We start from the raw sequence: 24237 nt of genomic DNA, 5'->3' as shown, positions 1-24237 counted from the left end.
AAGACATTTCTTACACATTGAACAGCATATAAGTCTTAAAGTAGCTCCACTGCGAACAGATACAAAAATCGATTCATCTATTCCAGGTAATGCTTTCTGATTAGATAATGCTAACTGTACTTTCATAATTCTTTCATGCCGGGCGTAGAATATTTTCACATTGTATTATTACTGCTCTAGTAAAGGGTGTACATCAACCACTGATTACTTATGATTCAAGTCCATATTTATCTATTTATTGGAACTGGATTTACTGTACATAGTAATATTTGTAGGTACTTTTACTACTGCATGACACAACCTTTGTCACTGTCAATTAACCTTTCATGTTGCGTTTTTTAAAATATGATAACTTGTTATTGATTAAACCATCCTAAATGATATTTAGCATAAAAAACCTCAATCGACTATAACATATAATGACTATTTACGTTATTGCAGCAACGACACCGAGAGAACTCTGCCAAACATCTCCTTTTCCATTTGATACTTGAGGTACATTTAGCTATTATCTCTGACAAGCGCAAGCTGTCATTCAGTTTGACCTCCCTCAGCCACCGTAGGCAACGTCAGAAGTAAATACTGGCTGCTAGCCCACTACTAAGCTAACTAGATACCTGTGAAAAAAACATGGCTTTTACTTTGTACTCTCTCATTCAAGCAGCAATCCTGTGCGTCAACGCTGTCGCTGTATTGCACGAAGAAAGATTTCTGAGTAAAAGTAAGTGGTTGTAGTTTAAAGTGTCATATGAATGAAACTAGCTAATGCTAGCTAGCTGGTTAGTAATTTAACAGCTTATGACAATTGTTGTACAAACATTGAGAACAATTGGGATTTATAGGGGCGTTATTTAGTGGTACAAATTCTAATAAATGACAATGTTTTGTTTTAATAACGATGCTGCATGTTCATCCATCTGTGTGTGTGTGTGTGTGTGTGTGTGTGTGTGTGTGTGTGTGTGTGTGTGTGTGTGTGTGTTTGTTTGTGTGTGTGTGTGTGTGTCTGTGTGTGTGTGTGTGTTAACCATCAATATAGTTGGATGGGGAGTGAACCAAAGTGTCGGAGGTTTTGGTGATGAACCAGGCGTCAAAGTGCAGCTAATGAACCTTGTCCGCTCTGTGAGGACAGTGATGAGAGGTGAGTTTCACTCTAGTACCATGTCTAGTACACACATTCTAGTACCACGTGTGTACTAGACATGGTATTAGAGCGTCTAGTACACACACTCTAGTACCATGTGAGTACACACGCTCTAGTACCATGTCTAGTACAAACACTCTAGTACCATGTGAGTACACACGCTCTAGTACCATGTCTAGTACACACACTCTAGTACCATGTCTAGTACAAACACTCTAGCACCATGTCTCGTACACACATTCTAGTACCACGTGTGTACTAGACATGGTATTAGAGCGTCTAGTACACACACTCTAGTACCATGTGAGTACACACGCTCTAGTACCATGTCTAGTACACACACTCTAGTACCATGTGAGTACACACGCTCTAGTACCATGTCTAGTACAAACACTCTAGCACCATGTCTCGTACACACATTCTAGTACCACGTGTGTACTAGACATGGTATTAGAGCGTCTAGTACACACACTCTAGTACCATGTGAGTACACACGCTCTAGTACCATGTCTAGTACACACACTCTAGCACCATGTCTCGTACACACATTCTAGTACCACGTGTGTACTAGACATGGTATTAGAGCGTCTAGTACACACACTCTAGTACCATGCCTTGTACAAACATTATAGTACCATGTCTAGTACACACAGTTTGTGTAAGGGGGAGGGACACAGAAGCCCAGTGAGACTCCTCTTAGTTCTGATCATGGCATTTATTGTCTTTTTCTCTCTCTTCAGTGCCGTTGATTGCAGTGAATGCAGTTTGCATAGTGCTGCTGCTTCTGTTTGGATGAGGAGTCAGTCAGGGGAGATGAGACCAACCAGTCTGCTGTCGGGAGAACATCTCCATCATCTCAGGAACCCTTCTGCAGAAACATTTGATCACTTTGATTCACAAAATGTCCCCTGTCAGCCTGAATGTGAATATTATCATTTAATATTCCACATCAATACATGGGATATTTGCCAAGGCCTGTTTTGTACAGCACAGTAATTCATCTACTTAGAATGGTTAACGTATCTATTCTTTTGAATAGCACAATAAAATGCTGAATATTAAACACAACATTTGCCTATGATTTAACTATCAACATGAAAAACAAATGTTTTCACGTTTATTACTGAGATAAATATATGTTTCACGTGGAAGACGACTGTAAAATGTGTGTGGTGTATATGTTAAAAAAACATGTAAATCAATGATTGTTGAAATGCGCGCAAAGAAAGATGTTTTTAATAAGTCTGCCTATTTCTCATTTCTTGAAATAGTCGAATTTGGTGTTTTTGTCCCAGCTCGCACTCCGTACTTTTGGCAACGACATTGGACTTTGACGCCTGGTTGTTTATGTTTACTTTTATAGTCCCCGGTCGATTTACAAAGTGAATTACTATGTAGCGATATGACGTGCTAATGCGTTTATTAAACTCGCGGCGTTGCATTGTAATTATTAATTTGAGCAATAATGGGCAATGCGCATACTTCCGTTGTTGCCGCGCTCTCTGTATCGTGTGTGTATTTAGTTTACGTTCACATCTACTGCTCTCATAAGCTGTTGAAAACTAACGTACTGAACGAGAGACTCCCGAGTTTTGTCTTCCTTTACATCAAATATGTGACCAAAGCTCTGACTCGGAGGACAGGCTACTTGCACACAGCGACGACACGGAAGCGTGACGTTGTTTACACGGCCCTCAACTGCAGGTGAGCAGGGTCCACTTCCGTTGAAGTTTTAAGGACACTTAATGTCTGAGAGAGAGTAGACTGCCGGTCATCCACATCTTGAGTCCGTGTGTTTGTCTTTTAAAAGGCTGGACGCTCCCCTGTTGAGGAGGTTCTGCAATGCTGCAGGTTATGGTTGGGATTACCCAGACACGGAATACAGAGACATCCCGATGTGCTTCCCAGAGGCTCTCTGCCGCAGACTGATGCTTATGGTGCTAACTGATGCAAACTTCAGACTCAGCCCAGCTGGTTGGACCTAACACACATTCAGCAGGTCTCTTTAAACAGACGATTTGTGATTAAAGCTGATTGCTCCATCTTGTGTTTTTTGAAGCCGTCTAATAAACTAGAACAACACACTTGGGTAATTCCCACCGCCCTGATTGTCCATGGTTTAATGAATGCTTGTAATAAAATGGCCATGTGATAGTGATTATGAATCACTTTTGCAGGTCTGTTTCGTGTGCGTCAGAGTTTGAAAACCCTCCAGCCAGTTGATGAACTGAAGAAGGGTCCGTTCGTGCTGCAGGTCCGAGTCCAGGAGTACCGGCAAATCGATGCAGGGGTGGAGGTCGACATCGGTCTGTGTGCCACTTCTCGTACCGGATGCCCAGTGTGGGAAAGCGTCCTGACACTGCTGTCCAAAAACGCAGATTGCTTACACAAGAATGCACATGAATGTGAGCAATAATCGGGTGATTTCTGCTTAAATGTAATCCTTTTTTTTTCAAATCAAATATTGTCAACATGTGTTTAGTGGCAGAGGCAAAGTCTATCTTCGCTTTCTATTCTTGTATTCTTGTCTATGTCTTTTGACAGGCCAACCAGATGAGCCTGCTCCAGAAAATGTGAAGCAGATAGAGGTCAGAGTTCCCGGGACTACCGGACTGCAGTGTGTTTGGTTCTTCTCTGGCTACTCACCCTATCGGCTCCTCTCTCTAGCGGCCAGGCTCTTTGGCTCCAGATCGCAGACCGCACCGAGTCTCTGGATGCTGTCTGTCTGCCTGGCTGAAATAGAAAAGCACAAAGGTAAAAGATTTGATAAGAAGACCAGACTTATTGGTAGGTTAGGTTGATGACACATTGTAGTCATTTAACCTGGAGCAAATTCATGAAAGCTTTTATTTCTGCTATGAAACTTTTTTTTTTTAAAGAGAAGATGTTTTTTTCACGGCAGACCTTTTCTTGTTTCTCTGTTTTTTCTTTTTTTTCTTGCTATGGCGAGTCAGAATTTGTGCTTTAAAAATGTTGGAAGCCATACTAGTCAGATCATCTCATTGCTCTGTTGCGCCATCAGGGGTTGGAGTTATCACAGCTCCCACCAACGTCACTGCACAATTTAAGGAGCCTCTTTTGGTACCAGGGAGAGTGACGATCAAGTTTTGGGTGAAAAACGGGGACCAGTCTTGTGCCCAAGACCTCAGCTTCCACATGCAGCAACATGGGAGCAACACATCTCACATGATGGGATCGATTTCTAGAGGATTGACTAACTTATAAGGTTAATATTTGTAGTTTTGTCAATAAATGTATGATTTTCTTTCTGGTTTTTTTCTGCTTCAATATTGAACACAGTGTATAATCAATGAAATCAATGAAAAAGTTGATCCGGACAATCGGTTAATTGACAAGTTTGTTCTCATATGATCACAAAATAAGCACATTTTTTAGAAATGAGAATAGAGAAATCTGGTCATATCCAAAAGTTCCAAGTTGTCCAATAAAATCAAGACTATTAAGACTATCAATTAAGACTACACTTTAAAAACTGTTTAAAAAAAAAGGTGCATTGTCCAGATGCATAAGAGGAACTGATTTTAAAAACATGCTGACAATGCACACCTCTTCTCGTGAGGCCCTGCCAGGTAGACATCATGGAAAGTGTGATGCAATCTCTTCACAAAGAAAATGGTAAAGCTTCTTGGAAAATGATCAATGATGGATATGCATAAAGAAAACATGTACACAGAGGCACACACTTATGGGCAATAAGAAGATACATTTTAGTATTTTGGACCAGCTGTTTTCCCTTGCTTTGAGTCTTTATGATTAGCTAAGATAATCGCTTGCTGCAGGCCATTGCTCCATATTTACCCTACAGACATGAACAAGAAAGCAATTTAAGTTAAAATATATCCGATCAAATTTATCAGCAGGATGTTGTGCTGTATGATTCATAGATGTACTGTACATGAGCACTTTGTCATATGGCATGTCTACTGGTTGACGATAGGCTAAGGCAGACACCATCCCTACAGGGAACAAAGACTTTTCAATATTTCATCCCTCTGATATTCCTGTTTGCAGCTTTCTTGTGTGTGAAGGCCTGTCCTCCTGTATTATTTATTGGAACACACTCCGTGCATGGGAAGGGATATGAAGCCATGCATCCATGCACCCCTGTAACATTTCATAAAGGAATCATGTAGGCAGATGTTGTTACTTTTGGACAGGCTGGCTGTTTCCCCGGTGTCCAGCATTTATGCTGCGAGCATTCCTTCTTCTTTAATGAGAACAACTCGTGTTTTCCAGCTGAAAATATCTGCAGCTTTGAATGCGAAGCTCACTGAACTTGGGGGTGGGGGAGAAAGGAATATTAGTGTGATTTCAATCGGCAGAGCGTCCCGTGACACGCGCTGTGAGCAGTTGTAGTTTATAAGATATGGGGAGGGGGCGTGTGTGAAGAGTCACTGTTTATGGACGCCCAGATGGAGGAGAAATCAGTTTCACCAGCTGTACTACAGATCAGAGGGACACATGCTGGGTCATCCCACTTCTGCCATGTGATTTCCATTACAGCAACTTGGGGAAGAGTTGACTGAAAGGCTTAGGGTAAAAGTTTTTTATCTTTTTTAAATGTATATATTTGAATGCAAGAATTTTTTTTGTGAAAAGTACGATTTCTTTATGTAGGAGTCTGTATTCTTGTGAAATCACTGTAATTGATATATAGCCAACTAAGTTAGTGTATGGGACACAAAAGTAACTTCATTAAATACTTCAACTCGTGGTTGGCAATGAAGTCATTCGTACCAAGGTGAGTCTTGGGTCTTTGATTAATTCAACATTACTGTCTTATTCCTCTGTGTCCTGCCAGTATAAGTTCCCTCTGCCACAGTTAAAGCTGTTGTGAACCTTCTGATAGTCACTGCTGAGACAAAAACAACCAACAAAGAGCAAACTAAAGCGGTAATGTACGGTGTTTATATCAAATCTGTTTTTCATTTATTGTTCCTCAGCTAGCACCACATGCTGGAGAGGATAGGCTGACTCTTGAACATGTACATTGCTGTTATTATTCATTTATAGAGTCCCGGTTCTGTCATGCATATGAATCAGTCAAGTGTAAGAGGGTCACACTGCGAAGCTCCTGTACAGAGTGGATTGCATTTAGCATGTAGAGACGTAAAGTGGAAAAGCTCCTCTTAAAGAAGTATTTTAATCTTGTATTTAGTGTAAATATGTCATTTGTCTTCACGTTATTCTTCACATGTGTTCTTCTTTAAATCGTATAGTCCAAAACTAATTTGAACAATATAATTTCAGAGACGTATCTGCTATTGTAGCTTCAGCTGATGGTAGATGTCTGCAGTGTGAACATGTTTCTGCCATTCTGCCTAAAATATGTTTTGAAGTCGCTCAATGGTGCATTCACCCCTTCATCTCTTTTGTTTCTGTGTGAAGAAGGGGAGCGTGTGTGGGGGTTTGAGAGCGATGAGATGAAACACACACGCACACGCACACACACACACACACACACACACACACCTTCCTTGGTTAGAGCACTTTAGAGGAGTTCATCTGTCTCCTTCTTCAAAGAGCGGATCCTCTGGGAATTCAAGTTATTTTTGCTTCTTTTAAAAGTACCAGCTTCATTTATTTATTCAGAGAGGCAAATACTACATGGCAGCTTGTTCTCTCTTACCGTTCATAAAGCCCATTGCTCCTATTACTTGTTCCAGTTGCCGTGTTAGTTAAAGATGTGACTAATATTAATGCTGCAACTGCACAATAGTACCATGAGGGGGGAGGGGTGTCTATCACAGTGTATGTTATTTGTAATGGTGCACTAACAATGCAAAATGGGGAAATGTTAAAAGGAACACACTGAATAGATTAGTGGGAAATCATAGTCCCTTGATCTGAATGCAGTTGAATGCCTATGTGAGATATTAGAGCAGTGTGTAAGACCACCACCACCATCATTAAGTATAAATGAGGGAATATGTTTTGGAAAAATGGTGTCGGCCCCTTCAGTAGAGTTCCAGTGTAAACAATGCAGAGGAGCATTGAAGCTATTCTGGAGGTTCATGATGGCCCAACACTGCACTGAGACCCTTTGGCTGTGGTTATACTTTTCTTTCTTTTTACAAAAAGATGCGCCAGAATGGAACTCCACTATGGCCACAATTGTGTGTCCACACTTGAGACTTAAATGAGACCTTTCTGATTGGATAGAATGTATTTAGTGGTCAAAGGACCACTTAAGCTGGCTGCTGCTCCTTTCGACGTGAAGGAGCAGCAGCTCTACTCTGAGCGCCCTCCGGATGTCTGAGCTCCTCACCCTATATCGCTAAGGCCGAGTCACGCTACGAAGGAAGCTCATTTCGGCCGCTTTCAGTCACTACCCAAACTCATTAGCATAGATGAGGGGTCGGAACGTAGATGGACTGGTAAATAGAGAGCTGTCCAGTACAACGTGGGTTACACTGCACCATACCTGTCTATCTCCCACTCCATCTTACTATCACTCGTGAACAAGACCCAGAGATATTTGAACTCCCTCGCTTGAGGCAGTGACTCACTCCTGGCCCGTTTTCCAGCAGAGAACCATGACATCAGACTTTGAGGTACTGAGTCTTATCCTGTCCACTTCACACTTGGAGGCAAATCAGCCCAGTGTGTCCTGAAGGTCATGGTCTGATGGAACCAACAGAACCAAATCATCTGCAAAAAGCTGATGGGTGCACCCTGAGGTCCCCACTCTCCTCCTTGCGGCTGCGTCGTCTAACAGTTTGCCAGAACTTCCTTGAGGAACCAAGCCTGAAAGGCCTCCTTCAGCTTGGCGGCGTCCTTCATTGCAAGTGTCAACCAGTTCTTAGATTGCCGCCACAACAGGCAGCGATGACCTTCATGCCACAATGGAGGCTTTGAACATGGCCCACTTGGATTCCAAGTCCCCAGCCTCCCCTGGTATGCAAGAGTAATTCTTCTGTAGGTAGGAGTTGAAGACCTCACAGTTGACGTTCACAGTTCACCCTCACTACACATTTGGGTTTACCACAGATCTTATGATACAGCCACAAAGAAAATCATCGATTTTGGAACTCGAGTGTTCTAGTACCAAGTAAACTTGTGAACTGCCCAATGCTCGAACATGGTAGAGACAAAGCAGAGACATTGGTATCTAATTCTTAATCAATCTTAACTCAAGGTCTTTTTTCAAACTACTATTTCCAAGGCCAAGTATTCATTTTCAATGTTCTGTTTTTTCTCAGTGCAGCAAGCAAAAATACATGAAGAAGCAAGGAAAAGACAACACCGCTTCCAGCATCCCCCTCTCTTCCCCACCAGGGAATAGTGGCGTGCAGGTCTACCATGACTACCAGAGTGTGGCTTTTAAGATGCATTCTGGGAATGGTCATGCTATAGAAAATCTCTCTCACGCCAGGAGAGACCGGCTCACCAGCCGAGATGGTACAGGCAAGATGTCCTCCATTCCAGACATCACCTCTAACAGCCAGGACCAGAGGTACAGCATGAAAGACGAGAGTGTTCAGAGGAACTCCACATGGATGATGGATTCGAGCAGCCAAGCATATTCAGGGCCAGAGGATAACTCCACAGACCCACATGAGACCCTGACAGAGACTTCAACTCTGACCTTTGTGGATGTTCACAACCTAGAGGATTCAGCGGAGAACTACAGCCTCCACGGGCTGGGGATGGTTTACCTCAAGGAGTTTGTGCTGATCGATGATGACGACGATGGAGACATGTCGCTAAGAGAGAAAACAGTGACAGATTTGTCCGTCATGGATGGAAAAGCTGCTGACCTGGTGTGTGGGAGGCTGTTGTCCACCTCCAGTGGCTCAGTGTCAGAGTGTAAGGAAGAATGTGCGGCTCATGAAGTGCCGCCACCTGAGGAAGTTGAGACTGCACATGAAAAGAAACGCTGCTGTTTCTGCACTGTTTTATGAACCAGCACAACTCTGCAGGAGTTTGTGTGAAGCTGTTCTCGACACTACATACTGGTTTTGTACATTTGTTCCTGTTGATTTGCAGAGCACATTTATAGGTATGCTAACATACCATTGCGTGATTTCATTTATTGACTCAATATTTCGAGCACTCATTTTGCAATGCCTTTATTCAACATTAAAACAGCAAACATATTTTTGTTTGTCTCAAATGTCAGCCACCAATGTTTTTGTTTAACTGATTATGAAATATATGCCGAGACCCATAAACGTTTGATTCACAGTGAAATAATGTGATGATTTGGGTTTAGATAATCATTTTCAAGTTCATCTCTGAAGTTTAGAATACAGTTTTTATACAAAAGATATGCATGTTCCTATCATATTTTATCTGAATTACAGATTTTGTGATAACTACACAGGTTTACAAAGATCAGGTGCCAACAACAAATAAAGATATCTCCAATGACCAAATGTGTCTAGTTGTGTCTCTATGTACACACAGGATACATATAAATATGTTTTGGTGAGCACTGAATGTCAATATAAATGTAGGTTGTTTACATGAAAACTCCACAAGGCACCTGTATGTAAACACATAACCAAAATATGTGTGAAGCTTGACTGCTGGTGAAAGCAGGACTGAAGTATCCATCCGCCATGTGATTATGCTGACGTCACTAAACGCCAGCAAATACGATATATTCTGCACCTGTGTTTCACCAGGTGATTGTGGTTCGAGGCTCGCTTACACTTTCAAGTCATAATACACGTTACACACGTGCTCTGCCTTTGGTATTATTGATTTAATACAAATATCGTTCATGCATGTTCCTATCAAGGAGGAATCATTCCTTCGACAAAAACACGTTGGTGCATATCTGAGAGCTCCCTTGAAGAGCAGCCTCTTTTCATCAAATCTAACTCTCGAACCATCGGCTATAAATGGCCAATCACCTGAAGTAACTATTTCTGACTGAACCAGTACATTTGGGCTTTGGGCTGGGATTAATCAGTTCAGTCCAGCAGGCTCTGGTGTGAGGCGGGAGCTTGTTGGTTTGAGTGACGGAGATACCCCACTAAGGACCATGCTTGGTTTAAAGATAGCAGCTCGCCACACTTATCTTCCCCTACCACAGCACGCCAACTGACACCCCATCTGCACCTACTACAGACCCTGTGATAGGACGAGGAGGGATGTTGGTTTCATTGACTTTAACCACCTTTTAACATTTGAGGGTTATAGTAAAAAAGGATCAATTCAGTTAGTTCAATAAGGGTAACTTTAAATATATAGGGCAAAGGGTGGAGGTGCACTATGAAATTCATAACATTTCATTCATATTAACTTGTACTTGATGTAGTTAAAGACCCATATCTAGCTGTCCTTCTTTTTACACATATAGTGATGATGCGGTTAACGTGCTTTTAAAAAGATATCTAAAATGCCACTAAGTTTTGTAAAAGCGCCTCGAACAGGTTCTTGAGGCCAAGTATAGCCGTTATCAGCCACCGCAGCATGAGCGTGCAGTTCGCCAGCGTGGGCACTGAGCGTATCAACATGTGTGAAGTGTAACCGAATGTGTCAGGGAATGACTGATTAAGCCACCAAAAAAAAAAAAAAAAAAACACCATCTGCAAGAAGACCACTGACAAAAGGAGCTATTTCTCATAGTGACTCCAGCTCACCCACTCACAGAGTCCTCTCAAGCCTGGTTATCAAATCCGCTCAGTGACATCATGGACCACAGGACGGAAGTAAAATACAATAAAAAGAAGATGGGGAGGTTTAGTGTCTGGTGAAGGGAAGAGAGTGTCAGGGAGATTCTCAAAGACGATGGAGAGAAACCGAGCGATGATCGTGGTCATTCTGCTCATTGCAGGTGAGCATACTTTGTCGCACCTTAATATATATTTAATATATATAATATAATATTTTTCACTGAATATTGCAGAAGGGGTAAGAAAAAAACATGTAAGATTTTGACTGATGTTCTTTGTATCCTCTCAGAAGTTCCAGCAAAAGGTCACATTCTGGACGTGTGTGCCACCTGCCACTCTAACGCCAATTGTGACGACAAGTCAGAAGGCTCTGGCAAAGTTTGTAACTGCAAGTACGGCTTTGTTGGAAACGGGAGAACCTTCTGTCAAGGTAAAAAAAAACACCTTCTTTTCTTTTTGCTGATAAGAAAAGGGATTTGCAATGAGAACTGCAGTTTAAATGAATGTATTTAATGCTCCAATTCATATTTTTATATCAACAATGGATCAAATGACTATGTGTGACAGGTGTTGCTCGCAATGACGAACCCACAGAGAATTATCACTCCCAACTTGTTTTAGTTCAGTCTCACTGTACTCATGAGCATCGTTAGAGGCAGGAGCACAAGCAACGGGAGCAACAACAAAAAAGCTTTGTTTTCTATACTATTGTCACATATCTACTTTTTCATCAATTAATATTGTATTTGCCATGTATTCAAATGTTGAACTAATGCTGGTGCTTGATGAAAAGTCATGAGATCAGATCACTGAAGTCAGTATGATTCATCCTCTGGGGACCATGCATGTATGTACAAAATATTACTATATATATATATATATATATATATATATATATATATATATATATATATATATATATAATACTATAGACCTTTTTCACAGAAGACATTTTGACTTGCCAAAGTAGGAAAAGCACAGTAGGAATTAATAACATACATTATTTTAACCCCTGATGAAGTGCAATAAATATGTTTTCTTCCAGATAAAGATGAGTGTCAGATAGATGCCAATCAGATCTGTGGGCAGCACACCACCTGCCAGAACACATATGGCAGCTACTACTGCACCTGCCTGGCTGGCTACAGCCCTTCTAACGACATGGCCGTCTTCATCCCAAATGATGGAACCCACTGCCAGGGTGAGTTTAGGCTGTAAATAAGAAGAAGTATATAAGACAACATGAAGTTTGGACTTTTACCTGTAAAACAAGCCTTTCCTTTTTATGTCACATGTTCATTTATCGTGTGCTGTGCAGACAATGACGAGTGCAGGATCGCAGGCTCATGTGGAGCTGGAGCTCAGTGCAGGAATCTTGAGGGCAGTTTTGACTGCAGCTGCCAGCTGGGGTATCAAGTCCACAACGGAGTGGAGCCCTTCCACCCTCCCAGAGACAAAGCTTCCTGCAAAGGTAGGACAGCATTAATGGGATTTGGATCAGCATACTGACAGTTACGAGTATAATTAATGTACAAGAGGGCAGTATGCTAGATGGACTTTCAAACCTTTTAAAAAGGAGATTAAACGGGTCTTGCTCCACACAAATCGTACTCTAAAGACACACATGGAGTGTGCCAATTCAGTCTAACCCATCCCTTTATGGCATTAGGGTGTACCCCTCAGTTGGGTCCTGGCTGGGAGTCGGTGGCCAAACAGCTGGATCTAATCTTGACTTCTGGTTGTTCTTGTCCCACTCAGTGGTTGACTGTGGCCAGCCTGCCTCAGTGGAGGACACAGTGCTGCTGTCAGTCACAGGCACCACATACAGCAGTGTGGCCACGTTTGTCTGTGATGAAGGCTTTGTGTGGAGGAGTGGAGACAACAGCTCTGTGTGTGGAGCTGATGGACTGTGGAAAGGACCCAACATGGTCTGTGAAGGTAACAAAACAATGTTAAAGAAAAGAAGAAATATTCGGCCTTTCTCCACTGCTTTTGCATTAGCACAAAATTGACGATTCATTTTTATTGTTTGGATTTTCAGGAGTTCTCAACAGTGTCAATTAATAAATATAACCATAAGTACCTTTAGCCGTGCTAGCTGTCGGCTAGCTCTGCAGGACTTTGCTACCCGCTGGCTGCTAACAGTTAACGTAAACTAGCTCTCCTCCTGCAGATTCTAATACAGATGTGTTGTGCACAATGTAGCCCCACAAGCCCCACAGGTGTGTAGCACTAGTTTGCACATGTGCAGGACCAATTGGGCAGGATGTTCAGATCAGTTAGTGAGTTACAAGTGTTATTGTTGTTCCTAAATGTTACCTAAATGAGCCGATTAATGATATGATGATGTGATCAGCGTCCGATCCAGCATCATCAGGCTGTATGGGTAGCCAACCTAAAGCTGGTATCGGTATTGGAACAACAGGGATCATAAAACTGATCGGTCGGAAAGAGTTCCTGGAGATTTTCCAGTGACGACGGTTTCATGCAGCATGTCACTGCTTTGGCCCTCAGAGGTTGACTGTGGCTCTCCCGCCGCCCTCCCTCACTCTCATGTGCTGTGGAATAAGAGTTCAAGGATGGGCACCGAGGTGGTTTATCAGTGTAACTCTGGATATCATAATGTTGGAAAGGGCAATGTATCCATCTGTACTTCTGCTGGACAGTGGGAGAGACCGCCTGTGCTCTGTCAAGGTACAGTCATTGTTTTATCAGATCATTTTAGAGTACTTACAATATCACTGGAAAGCATACTTATCCAAAGGACACAGATATACAGTTTGCTCTTTTATCTCTTTGCAGCTTAACTTCCTGAGCTAACTGAAAGGGAATAAATCTGGATCTTGGTGTTCATGTGACATGTTTGTGGTGCATGTTATTCCTTGTAGAGGCCATGTGTGGAAGTCCTCCTGTGATTGAATCCACTGAGCAGGTGTGGGACAGTCATTCAACCCTTGGCAGCACTGTGCTCTATGTTTGTAAAGCGGGCTTTTATTACAAAGGAGGACTCAATATATCGATGTGTAATGAAAACGCTCAGTGGACACCCCCAACTCTGTTGTGTCAAGGTAATTAAAACAATGACTAAAACTCGTCAAATGGTTTTCTTTTCAAATATAAAATGGCAGGAAATTATTTCTAGAATTTTTTGTTATGACATATTGTGAAGCTAGAATTACTTAATAATAACTGTTTTACTGCTATATCAGGGCCCTGATATTGGGCATGCCAACTCTTAATTTGATTAATTACACCATGGCTGTTTACCCTGCTAAGACATGTCAAAATGTGATAAGGGATTATTACACTGCGTTTGAAATTGCTTACTTTTTAATAAGACACTGCAGTTGCCCAAACAAAGTACATTGTGTACTATGTATATATATTTTCTTTTTTGTGTATAACCCACTGTTTTGCTAATTTTCTGTCCCAGAGGTATTGTGTGGGGATCCTCCTACACTGCCTCACACTGGGCAAGTGTGGAATGGCAGCTCCAGCCCTGGAAGCACAGTGACTTACTACTGTAAAATAGGATTTTATCACCGTGAAGGAAATAACATGTCATTGTGCTCAATTAATGGTTACTGGACAAAACCAAACATCTCATGCAAAGGTAAAAATCTTCCACCAAAATGCTGTGGTTAGCATTGTTTCTCCATTGCTGTTGTGGAGTGAAATTCTCACCCAATTAAATATTGCAATTTCTATACTTGTAGAAGTTGACTGTGGTGTGCCACCACCCATCCCCCACTCAGTCATGCTGTGGGATAAAATCTCCACTTTGGGCTCTCAGGTTGTTTATCAGTGTAACTCTGGATACCGCCGTGTTGGGGAGGGAAACGTATCCGTTTGTACTGCAAGTGGAGATTGGGATGGAGCCTCTCTGCTCTGTCAAGGTACTAATGACAGTAATCTACACAATGGAGTATTGGGTTACCTGCCCCTAGTAAAGGTTATCATGCAATCCTCATGTCGGCAATACAACATAATTCCCATGCTGTAATTGAACAGTATGAATGTTATTGTTCAACTGCCATTACAACCACCTGAAACAACCACATGTGTAAATTATCCTGCAATGACTTGCTGTCTTTTTGTTGTAGAAATCAGTTGTCAGGAGCCTGTTTTTAAACCTCGTGCTAAAATGCTATGGGACGGCACATCACACATTGGCACTGTGGTGCATTACCAATGTGAGGAAGGATATTACACCACGAGCCTGAGAAACTACTCAGTATGTGGAGAGAATGGACTGTGGGAGGACAATGATCTATGGTGTGAAGGTGCAACTTTTGATGACGAATATATCCATTTCAGAATATGTGTTGCAATTTGCACAAAATATTTAGAGCAATGGTTTGAAATGTTCAAAAATACACACATTTTCTTTCTTGCTGAGAGTTAGTTGACAGATCGTTACCACTCTCATATCTGGCCCTTCAATATAAGGCTATCTTTGTTTAGCATGAAGAAAGGATACATGTTATATAATGTTTGTTTAATCCACACAAATACCCACGTGTATTTTACAGCGGGTTATGTGCCTCAACTATTTCTCAGCCTGATGCAGTGACTCCCTCACAGGGACAATAACACTCCACTCGACCAAGAAATAGTTAATTTGTTACCTTTGAGAGCCATGCTAGCTGTTTCCAGTCTTAGTGCTAAGCTACGCTAACTGGCTGCTCACTGAAGCTTGATATTAGACTTGAGTGGTATTAATCTTAGGACTCGGTGTAAGAAAGCAAATAAGCCGTTTCCCCCATATTCAAACTCTTGCTTTAAAATATGTATTAGTGTTAGTATTAGTATATTGCTATGCTTGTTATATACTATAACCTTCATATTGATATGAGGTACAAATAAGTGTAATAACTTGGTGTAACAGGTTCGAGTCTCGGACAGGCACCAAAGAGGGCAACCCACACAATTGTGAGGGCAGTAACAGTTTTTATTTATTTATTTGTCACGCTTCTGGTAGCGACCGATCCAGGCCTCCGCTACCCGCTCTCCCTCCTCTCCAGCTACTCCTGTTCTTATATGGAACACAAAACACAATTGATCCCAGCTGAGGCTCATTTACACATCATGACACTGTTCCCTGAACCACACCCCCGCTCCACCCACTCTGCAGCTGAGCCTAGCCACACCCCGCTGCCACACTTGGATCTCCTGTTCAGCTGTCATTGAGGAATTAACAGTGCTTTTTGTGTTTTTCTTTGTGATGCTAATTTATGTCTGTGTGCAGAAATAAGATGTGGCCCCCCACTAACACTCCCCCATACTAACCTCCGGTGGGATGGCACCAGTAGACCGGGCAGCGTGGTGCTGTATGAGTGCATGGATGGATTTTACCAGATGAGTGGAAACAATATTTCGACATGTTTACTATCAGGACAGTGGGGGGAAGTATCTGTGAAGTGCAAAGGTACGGTGATAATCTCTATACGTGCATCTGTTCGACTGCGGAACAATTATTATCGTTTCCATGTTATTTACATATTTCAGTTGATGCTTTGCTTTATCTGATAGGTAACTTATGAATGCTCTATAATGTCTCAGTTCTGGTTAGAGTTGTGTGTTGTTGAGGTAAATTGGTGAATAATGTTTTGTAACTTTCACAGAGTTATGCTGGTATGAATATTTATGTGGGTCAATCAACTGCTGACTGAATGTTGAGGAAACAACATGTTGCATGCAATTTATTTGACTTCACGCAGCAACAGCTTTTACCACCTGACGACTCTAGAAAGGTGTGCTATATACTGCAATCATGCTTAGTCATGCAATTAGTTAACCAGTGTTGTTTTTTTCCTATAGCCAAATGTGGCCCAATTCCCTTGCTTGCCCAAACAGAGGTGATGTGGCATAACAGGAGCGTTGTGATCTACCGCTGTGTGGATGGATACCACAGCTGGAGGGGCAGCTACGCCTCTGTGTGTGGCAGCTCTGGGGTGTGGCTGAGAGCTACACTGAGATGCATAGGTGAGTAACAACACAGCAACCACTAGGAACTTCTTTAAGCTGCAATGTTCACTAGGCCTAAAAAAATAAAAGCATCTGGATAGGTAGGGCGCTCGTGTGATGTTCCTGATTTGCATTTGCAGAGATTTGTAATATGACAAATAAAAAAAAGGGAAGTTTTGTGGTACCATCTTTTTTACATCTCTTACAGAAATAAAGCCACCTGTCAATCACCTATCTGTCCTCAATGAAAAATGTCTGCATTGGAGAGCGGAGAAGTATGAGGAGGATGAAGAAGTATACAAGGTAACAGGAGGTTGTCTCATCCTTCTTTCGCCGTCGTTGCTGTTTATCTTATCTCTATCTTCCCATTATTGTCATCATTTGCCAGCATAGGAAATGTGTGCTTTCAGTAATTTCTTAATCGCATTATCTGGGTAAATGTGATTGCGTATGCGACAGTGAAGCATTTATTATGCGATTACCATACAATAATTTTCCCTGATGCCACATTGCATATAACCGTTGCAGGTAACATACATAGGATCCAGAGACTACGAGAGGTCCTTTCATGATAGAGGGAAGAGGTGTCTGAGCTCTAAGGCAGACCAGCTGGAACTGTGTCTGAACCTGCTTCCAGTCACAAACTACAGCATCTCCATCAGCGCACTGTCTTCCAGATTCACTGCCACCATCTCCACTAACACCAGTTTAACAGGTATTGTTGTACAGCCAGCTCTCCTCTGACAGATGTTTCCCTGCATCCAAGTGAAACCAGGAGTTATCAACTTTTATGGAAATATTCAGGACTGTAACGATTGTATTGACTGGGATGCATTCTTCTTTATACTGAGCATAACAACGTTTGACAGTGCCTCCAGCACCAGTTGTCTACTACAGAGAATTTGAGACTCCTGTCCCAACGTTGAGGCTACGAAGATCCCCCAACACGCTGGACCCAATCAGGTAACAATCAGCCTTTCAATTAAATCCCTATGACAGACATGCTGAAAAAAGTCATATAGAAGCAGTGTCGCCACTACATAGTTTGTCCACCAGAGGTCGCTGAGAAGTTGATTTATATTCTGTAACCACGGGATAATCTTAGTAAATTAAAAAGGAGGAAAACAAATCTTGGGGAAAAAGGTTTTGCCATATAAAATTTTTTGCAAGAATAATTTTTTGAAGTTACTTCTTTTTTTTAAACAGAGAAAACATTTTAGATCAGACTAAGAAAATAGGCCACTAGAAATTAGAAATATTGATAACAGTATCAGTTAAACAAATCGAAAAAAACAATGTTGGTCGGGTTATAATATTGGCTGAATCACATTTGTGCTTAATATTACTTTGATGTTATAATCAAGTGTTAATAATAATCAAATATTTCATGTAAAGAATTTAACGTGATAACATATCTTTAGTTACGGTCATATATATGGTAACAATTTCTTTGTTCTTCATTTTGCAGTTTGTACCAGGTGTTTGTGCTTCCTGTCGAGGAGATTATGATGTTTGACTGTTCCTCTCCTGTGAGCTCAGACATCTCCATCAAAATAAAGTCCTCAACAGAGTACATCACTGCCCAGATTGATGTCGGACATGTCAGGACAGACATGAACTTTACTGTAGGAGATGGACTCTACTATGGAGGCTTCTTTAATGCACCACTGGAGAACGGCAGGAACTATTATATCATCTTACGAGCTGTCAGTCAGTGGAAATCGGTGGGTCCAACTACTATGCAATAAAGTATCAGTATATGTGTATCGACTTATAAACTGCAACAAACTTTACTAATTCAATTACCTTAATATTTTCTCTTTTAAAGGCTTTAAAAAGTTCCTGTGTCCTGTGGGCTAAAGTAAGAGGTAATTTACTGGCCAAATACCCAAATCCTATAGTGTAATTTATTATTATAATATTTATCTTGGGAAATTACATGTTACCTAGTGTAGACAGCCGGAGGTTATCGGGTTCAGAAAGACGAGAGGAGAGAAAGGGGCTGAGCGAGCAGAAGGTGGTTTGGGCTGGTTCGGTGTTCACTAAAGTTATGAGGAAAACCCAGAACGGGTTGGACTGAGTTAGTCCTCATCGCTTACACTATAACAACATTCAGAAGGGAGAAGGCAACATAAAGTATTTCAAACCCGTAGATGTAGAAAGTGCTCGTTTGCCAGTCACTCACACGCAGCATTTCCTTGTTCCAGGTACATCGTATGTTCTGAGGGTTTCATCTCTGTCTGCTGCTGCAGCCATAGGACTGGTCGTCTTGGTCATTTTGGTTGGATACAGTTTCAACTGGTATGGAAGATGGTGTTAATGTCATTTCATGTGTAAAACAACTGTTTATGTATTAATTCAATAAAATGTTCACAGTACAAAGTGATTCTGGAATTTTCAAAGATGAAATACATGCATGATCAGTGGGTAATTCAGTTTTTATATTATTGGTACATTTTAATGAACTATTAGTTCAAAACAAAATAAATATGAGTGTAATCACAGCCTGTTTCTGGAGACAGAATACAGTCAGTAATCCTGCATAGTGACAGTGGCCCGTTATATTTCACGATGACTGTAACTTGTACTGTTTTGCACACTTTCAGGTAAAAGACGGCACTTGAAATTGTAATCTAATGACTTGGTTTCCCTCTGTGTTCTTTTCCAGGTTTTTCAAGAGGACATAACCTCCTTAGTTGTCAGTATGACTAATTAAATTATGGTCTTGAGTTTTTGTTTTGTAATTTTTTTTAATAAATAAAAATGTTTTCACTTAATGAATGGTTGAATGTACTTGGAAGGAAGCAATCCACTTTGTAAACCAGACCATTTGTAACTTTACTGTTTGATACAATTATATATATATATATATATATACACTAATATAGTTTATGAAAATATTATGTTGGAGAAAATCATCATATAACGTAGTTTGAACTCCTTACAGTTAGCCATCAGAAAACCATTTATGTAACTTGTTATGTTGGGAACATCTGGTTGTGTAACAGCTGTTTTCTAGAGATTGGGACTTGGTCAATTAATAGAAGGAAGGATGACTGCGTCATAAACTTCCCATAAATGTCTAGCGGGTTCTGGAAAAAGGTAATCTGGACCCAACCGGAGTAAATCGTCTGCCAGGTCCTTTCGGTAAGCTTGGTCCCGAGGGACACCCCGAAAGAACACTACACGTTTGGGACGCAGGAGAGCCTCATGGTTACTGATTCCAATGACTGATTTGATTGGTGAAAGGTCTGATGGGAGGGCTGAATGTACACTACAGACATATGCTAAATATTCTAGAAACGTTGGATTTGTTGAACTTGTTGAATGTTGCCTTGTGCTCATTAAAACATGTATTTTTGCCACAACACAGTAAGTCCCTATAAGAGCTGAGGGGGGCCAGTCAGTGAGTCCCTGGGGTTGAGGGTTTAAAACCTGAGGGGGGGGGGGGGCGATCAGTGAGTCCCTGGGGTTGAGGGCTTAAGACCTGAGGGGGGTGCCGGTCAGTGAGTCCCTGGGGTTGAGGGTTTAAGACCTGAGGGGGGGGGGGGGGGGGGTGCCGGTCAGTGAGTCCCTGGTGTTGAGGGTTTAAGACCTGAGGGGGGGGGGGGGGGTGCCGGTCAGTGAGTCCCTGGGGTTGTGGGTTTAAGACCTGAGGGGGGGGGGGGGGGGGGGGGTGCCGGTCAGTGAGTCCCTGGTGTTGAGGGTTTAAGACCTGAGGAGGGGGGTGCCGGTCAGTGAGTCTCTGGGGTTGAGGGTTTAAGACCTGATGGGGGGGTGCCGGTCAGTGAGTCCCTGGTGTTGAGGGCTTAAGACCTGAGGGGAGGCCGGTCAGTGAGTCTCTGGGGGTTCGGGGTCAGGTTTTAAGACCTGAGAGGGGCCGAAGAGGGAGGATGAGGGGACATCCCGTACGCGTGTACTGGCCCTTTAAATAGGTTTTTTTCTTGTGCATCCGGAGCAGCGTTTTAATTCCTCCCCCCCCGAAAGCCTTCTGCCGAAGACGACCCGTCTCTAACGGGCTTGGTTACAGGTACGAAACACGCACTTTTCGTGTCCATTAAAGTGAAAAACGTTGTCAGATAGCGAGTCGGGCAGCCGCGGTGCTCGTGAGCGGACAGCTGGAGGCGCGAGGGGGAGCAGGCCGAGGTGTGATTGATTGTTTACATGCTCAACGCTCGCTGGGAGCTAACGCCGAGCGCGGAGAGGCACTTGACACACGACCAACGGCTCCCAAAAGAGTGTCGTTAAAACACAGGCTGACGTCACCTGTTTTACCCTCAAAGAGAGCCAATAATCCACCGGTAACGTTACTGTACCGGTGGCGCTAAGCTAACGTTGAAACTACACGGTGTATACACGACACACTCACGAGCGCACACCGAAACCTAACTAGTGGTAATTGGTTAACCGCGTATGAAACAGACACGTTTACTTTGGATCTCAGTCTCACTTTATCCACGAGAGCAGCACGCGCCGTGTTTTAAAAGAAGATCGTGACGATTGTTATTGACTCAGGTGGTGGTAGTTTAAATAATTAGCCCTTTTTTTTAATATGTTCTCTTTTATTTGACATTCAGAGGATGAATATGGTGTCAAACTACTATAGATGACTAATGCTGTAGAGATACAACATTCGTGGATTACTGTGGACCTGAATCAAGTCCCTTTCCTTCTGTATGTGTGTTATCAGCGGGCCTGCAGCGCGTGCCTTGTCGTGCTTGTTAGTGCAGTCGCCATGTTGAGAGCCGTTCAGGGGCTATAGATAAGCTCTCAATGTTATGTTCAGCACCTTTAATACCAATTTGAAGTACAAGAGATAAAGGCTAAATGTAAAACTCATACTATTTATATTGTGATGTTTAGGAGCTATATTTTTCTTTAACAGGTGCACTGCTGCTGCTGCCCCTCGGTTCACTATGGCCCAGAACCAAGTGATCCTGCAGTTCCGCTTCTCCACATTTGGGGACTCCATGCTGCAGAAGATGAACCTCCTGCGACACCAGAAACGCTTCTGTGATGTCAGCGTGCGCATCAACCAGCTGGATGTCCCTGGTCACAAGGTAGTGTTTGCAGCCGGCTCCTCTTTCTTGAGGGACCAGTTCATCCTTCAGCAGGACTCCAGGGAGGTCCAGATCTCCATGATCCAGGAGGCGGAGGTGGGCAGGCAGCTGCTGCTGTCTTGCTACACAGGTCAGCTGGAGTTTCCTGAGCTGGAGCTTGTAAATTACCTGACAGTGGCCAGCTTCCTCCAAATGGGCCACATTGTGGAGCAGTGCACTCAAGCTCTCAGCAAGTTCATCAAACCTCAGTCTGCACGCAAGCTGGAGGTGGATGTGGGTATGACGAGGGAGAAGAAAGAGGACGGATTAACCTCCCAGGCCCAGAGAGAGCAAGAGCGCTCTCAGGTTCGGCCTGTTCAGGATGAGGTGATGCAGGTTGGGGGCAACAACAATGGCAGCGATGTGGATGACGGCAGCGATGATGATGATGATGATGACGACGACGACGACGACAACGAAGAAGAAGAAGAAGAAGATGTGATCATACAGCCTACATCCCCTCTTCAGATCTTAGGCAAACATCCAAAGCAGGGCATGGTGGAGAGTGACATCACTATAGTAAAAGTGGAGTCTGTGTCTGACGTAGCAGAAAACTCCATCACTGGTAACCTCCTCACCAGTCCTCCTCCTCCTACACTCCACTCTCCTGAGCCCCAGCACTCTCTCATCAACTCCACTGTGGACAGTCGTGGCAGTGAGATGGCGGTTCCACCCGGCCTGGCCGGATACCCGCTCAGTCCCCCTCCTGCAGAGAAGCACAGTGTGCACCAGAGGAACTACGACAAACCTCTGCAGTGGTACCACCAGTGCCCCAAGTGCTCCCGGGTCTTCCGCCAGCTGGAAAACTACGCCAACCACCTCAAGATGCACAAGCTGTTTATGTGCCTGCTGTGCGGCAAGACCTTCACGCAGAAGGGCAACCTGCACCGACATATGCGTGTCCATGCCGGCATCAAGCCCTTCCAGTGTAAAATCTGTGGTAAGACCTTCACCCAAAAGTGTTCTTTGCTGGATCACTTAAACCTGCACAGTGGGGATAAGCCACACCGCTGCAACTACTGTGACATGGTTTTCGCTCACAAGCCAGTTCTCCGCAAGCACCTCAAACAGATCCACGGGAAGAACAGCTTCGACAACGCAAACGAAGGCCACCTGCACGACGGAGTGCTCGACTTTGATTTTGGACAAATGAAATCTGCTGACCTTTTTTAATAGCTATGTTGAATGGAATCAGTTGTTTAAATTCAATTCAATAACATTGATTTGGTATAGCCCATGTATCACAAATTACAAATTTGCCTCAGAGGGGTTTACAACCTGTACACATACGACATCCTCTGTCCCGGGACCCTCACATTGGTTCAGGGAAAAATTCCCCCCCAAAAAAACCTTAACGGGGAGAAAAATAAGGAAGCAACCTTCCACAGAGGAGGAGCCCTCTCCCCGGATGGACAGAAGTGCAATAGATGTCATATGTACAGAGTGAACAACAACAGAGTTGCAACACATTCAATTCATATGGGAGAAATTATTCATATAAATGGCCATGATGCAGACTTTCCTTCAGATGGAACATTGTTATCGTAAATTTAGCAGTTCAAGAGACTGACGCAGTGTACACAGCTGGAGTATAGAGCCTGTTATTTGCATTATCAAAGAACGGAAGATGAGCGAACATGATGGCGGGTTTCCAAAAATGTCAGCGTCAACTCGATGGTTTTAACTGGAAAATGTAAAGATGAAAGAAGACATTTCCCTGGTCTATACATTTCACTGTAGCTTAATTATTTCTTTCTAGATGCCTTCATATCGTACTTGAAAATTCAGCACTGAAACAGTAAACATATTGACTGTACTTCATTAGTTTTATTGATGAATTAACATGTCTTTGTGTCTGTTGTCCAATGAAAAATATCCACTTGTATATATACACACAGTCTACTGTAGCCTTTTGTTTCTTACCTGTGTGAATATGACATCATAATTAAAAGAAACTTGAAAGAGGGTGGGTTGAACACATATTGTATTGAAGGCAAGCTACACCAGGGACTAATGGGATGCCAAAGTGTCTATATGAACTGAAATGGTTCTTTTATACAGACTTTATATATCTGAGGTACTATTGGACCAAAGTGGCATTGTGTCTGTCCTGTGTTCATGGAAGTCGATGTGTGTCAAGAAATTAAAACTGGTTTCAAGAGTTCTTATTGTCTCCACTAATCGTGCACATAAGAATTCAATGTGTATAGTTTTCTGGTACATCCATGAGATAAATGCTGCATTCCTGATGTGAAGAAGTATACTCACTAAAGTGTCAGCTGACACCCGCCTCAGTGTGCATGCTCGGCTTTTGCGAGTATCTTAAAGTGGCGTGTAAATGTGTGGTGAACAATGTTTATTGGTGTTTGCCGCAGTAGGTCGT

The 24237-nt window shown here is 42.6% G+C and overlaps 5 protein-coding genes across 16 annotated transcripts; all 5 read left to right on the top strand.

The window, feature by feature from the left end:
• Positions 1–550: 550 nt before the first annotated feature.
• On the top strand, positions 551–2209 carry LOC117736761 (immediate early response 3-interacting protein 1). Its single transcript, XM_034542302.1, has 3 exons — positions 551–721; positions 1037–1138; positions 1882–2209. The coding sequence occupies exons 1-3, from the start codon at positions 631–633 to the stop codon at positions 1935–1937; spliced, it is 249 nt and encodes an 82-aa protein (XP_034398193.1). The 5' UTR covers positions 551–630; the 3' UTR covers positions 1938–2209.
• A 98-nt stretch (positions 2210–2307) lies between these two features.
• si:ch211-12e13.1 lies at positions 2308–4406 on the top strand. The gene is made up of 5 exons (XM_034542297.1): positions 2308–2845; positions 2952–3115; positions 3319–3546; positions 3686–3895; positions 4164–4406. Exons 1-5 carry the CDS (start codon positions 2607–2609, stop codon positions 4364–4366), a joined length of 1044 nt encoding a protein of 347 aa, XP_034398188.1. The 5' UTR covers positions 2308–2606; the 3' UTR covers positions 4367–4406.
• Positions 4281–9483, top strand: si:ch211-12e13.12 (paralemmin-2). Of its 4 annotated transcripts, none has more exons than XM_034542300.1 (2): positions 4281–4367; positions 8365–9483. In XM_034542300.1, the coding sequence occupies exon 2, from the start codon at positions 8383–8385 to the stop codon at positions 9064–9066; it is 684 nt and encodes a 227-aa protein (XP_034398191.1). In that variant the 5' UTR covers positions 4281–4367; positions 8365–8382; the 3' UTR covers positions 9067–9483. The 4 variants fall into 4 exon arrangements, with proteins under 4 accessions (XP_034398191.1, XP_034398192.1, XP_034398189.1 ...); XM_034542301.1 differs by lacking the exon at positions 4281–4367 and adding an exon at positions 4437–5698 and having other exon boundaries at positions 8370–9483; XM_034542298.1 differs by lacking the exon at positions 4281–4367 and adding an exon at positions 4437–5903.
• A 1163-nt stretch (positions 9484–10646) lies between these two features.
• susd1 (sushi domain containing 1) lies at positions 10647–19532 on the top strand. 8 transcript variants are annotated; one of them, XM_034541311.1, is made up of 19 exons: positions 10647–10949; positions 11081–11218; positions 11834–11989; positions 12107–12259; positions 12547–12726; positions 13303–13482; positions 13677–13856; positions 14222–14401; positions 14505–14684; positions 14892–15071; positions 16037–16216; positions 16609–16773; positions 16964–17058; positions 17284–17470; positions 17625–17718; positions 18224–18479; positions 18584–18623; positions 18963–19056; positions 19424–19532. In XM_034541311.1, exons 1-19 carry the CDS (start codon positions 10904–10906, stop codon positions 19440–19442), a joined length of 2703 nt encoding a protein of 900 aa, XP_034397202.1. In that variant the 5' UTR covers positions 10647–10903; the 3' UTR covers positions 19443–19532. The 8 variants fall into 8 exon arrangements, with proteins under 8 accessions (XP_034397202.1, XP_034397201.1, XP_034397205.1 ...); XM_034541310.1 differs by having other exon boundaries at positions 10660–10949; positions 11078–11218; XM_034541314.1 differs by lacking the exon at positions 14892–15071 and having other exon boundaries at positions 10661–10949; positions 11078–11218.
• Positions 19533–20502: 970 nt separating this feature from the next.
• Positions 20503–24018, top strand: zbtb26 (zinc finger and BTB domain containing 26). 2 transcript variants are annotated; one of them, XM_034542122.1, is made up of 2 exons: positions 20503–20785; positions 21641–24018. In XM_034542122.1, exon 2 carries the CDS (start codon positions 21672–21674, stop codon positions 23025–23027), a length of 1356 nt encoding a protein of 451 aa, XP_034398013.1. In that variant the 5' UTR covers positions 20503–20785; positions 21641–21671; the 3' UTR covers positions 23028–24018. The 2 variants fall into 2 exon arrangements, with proteins under 2 accessions (XP_034398013.1, XP_034398014.1); XM_034542123.1 differs by lacking the exon at positions 20503–20785 and adding an exon at positions 20804–21270.
• Positions 24019–24237: the final 219 nt, after the last annotated feature.

Source organism: Cyclopterus lumpus, chromosome 9 (assembly GCF_009769545.1).
Source record: "Cyclopterus lumpus isolate fCycLum1 chromosome 9, fCycLum1.pri, whole genome shotgun sequence".
Classification (NCBI taxonomy): Eukaryota; Metazoa; Chordata; class Actinopteri; order Perciformes; family Cyclopteridae; genus Cyclopterus; species Cyclopterus lumpus.
Note: the sequence above shows the minus strand (reverse complement) of the source record. Positions and strands in the feature narration are given on the sequence as shown.

Bases quoted from the DNA above. Each gene is read 5' to 3' on its own strand.
- si:ch211-12e13.12 (XM_034542300.1), top strand. From the start codon at position 8,383: ATGAAGAAGCAAGGAAAAGACAACACCGCTTCCAGCATCCCCCTCTCT.
- si:ch211-12e13.1 (XM_034542297.1), top strand. From the start codon at position 2,607: ATGGGCAATGCGCATACTTCCGTTGTTGCCGCGCTCTCTGTATCGTGT. The intron at 2,846-2,951 runs GTGAGCAGGGTC...GTCTTTTAAAAG, and splicing joins TACACGGCCCTCAACTGCAG to GCTGGACGCTCCCCTGTTGA. The intron at 3,547-3,685 runs GTGAGCAATAAT...GTCTTTTGACAG, and splicing joins ACACAAGAATGCACATGAAT to GCCAACCAGATGAGCCTGCT.
- LOC117736761 (XM_034542302.1), top strand. From the start codon at position 631: ATGGCTTTTACTTTGTACTCTCTCATTCAAGCAGCAATCCTGTGCGTC. The intron at 722-1,036 runs GTAAGTGGTTGT...CCATCAATATAG, and splicing joins AGAAAGATTTCTGAGTAAAA to TTGGATGGGGAGTGAACCAA. The intron at 1,139-1,881 runs GTGAGTTTCACT...CTCTCTCTTCAG, and splicing joins TGTGAGGACAGTGATGAGAG to TGCCGTTGATTGCAGTGAAT.
- susd1 (XM_034541310.1), top strand. From the start codon at position 10,904: ATGGAGAGAAACCGAGCGATGATCGTGGTCATTCTGCTCATTGCAG. The intron at 10,950-11,077 runs GTGAGCATACTT...GTATCCTCTCAG, and splicing joins GGTCATTCTGCTCATTGCAG to AAGTTCCAGCAAAAGGTCAC. The intron at 11,990-12,106 runs GTGAGTTTAGGC...TGTGCTGTGCAG, and splicing joins TGATGGAACCCACTGCCAGG to ACAATGACGAGTGCAGGATC.
- zbtb26 (XM_034542122.1), top strand. From the start codon at position 21,672: ATGGCCCAGAACCAAGTGATCCTGCAGTTCCGCTTCTCCACATTTGGG.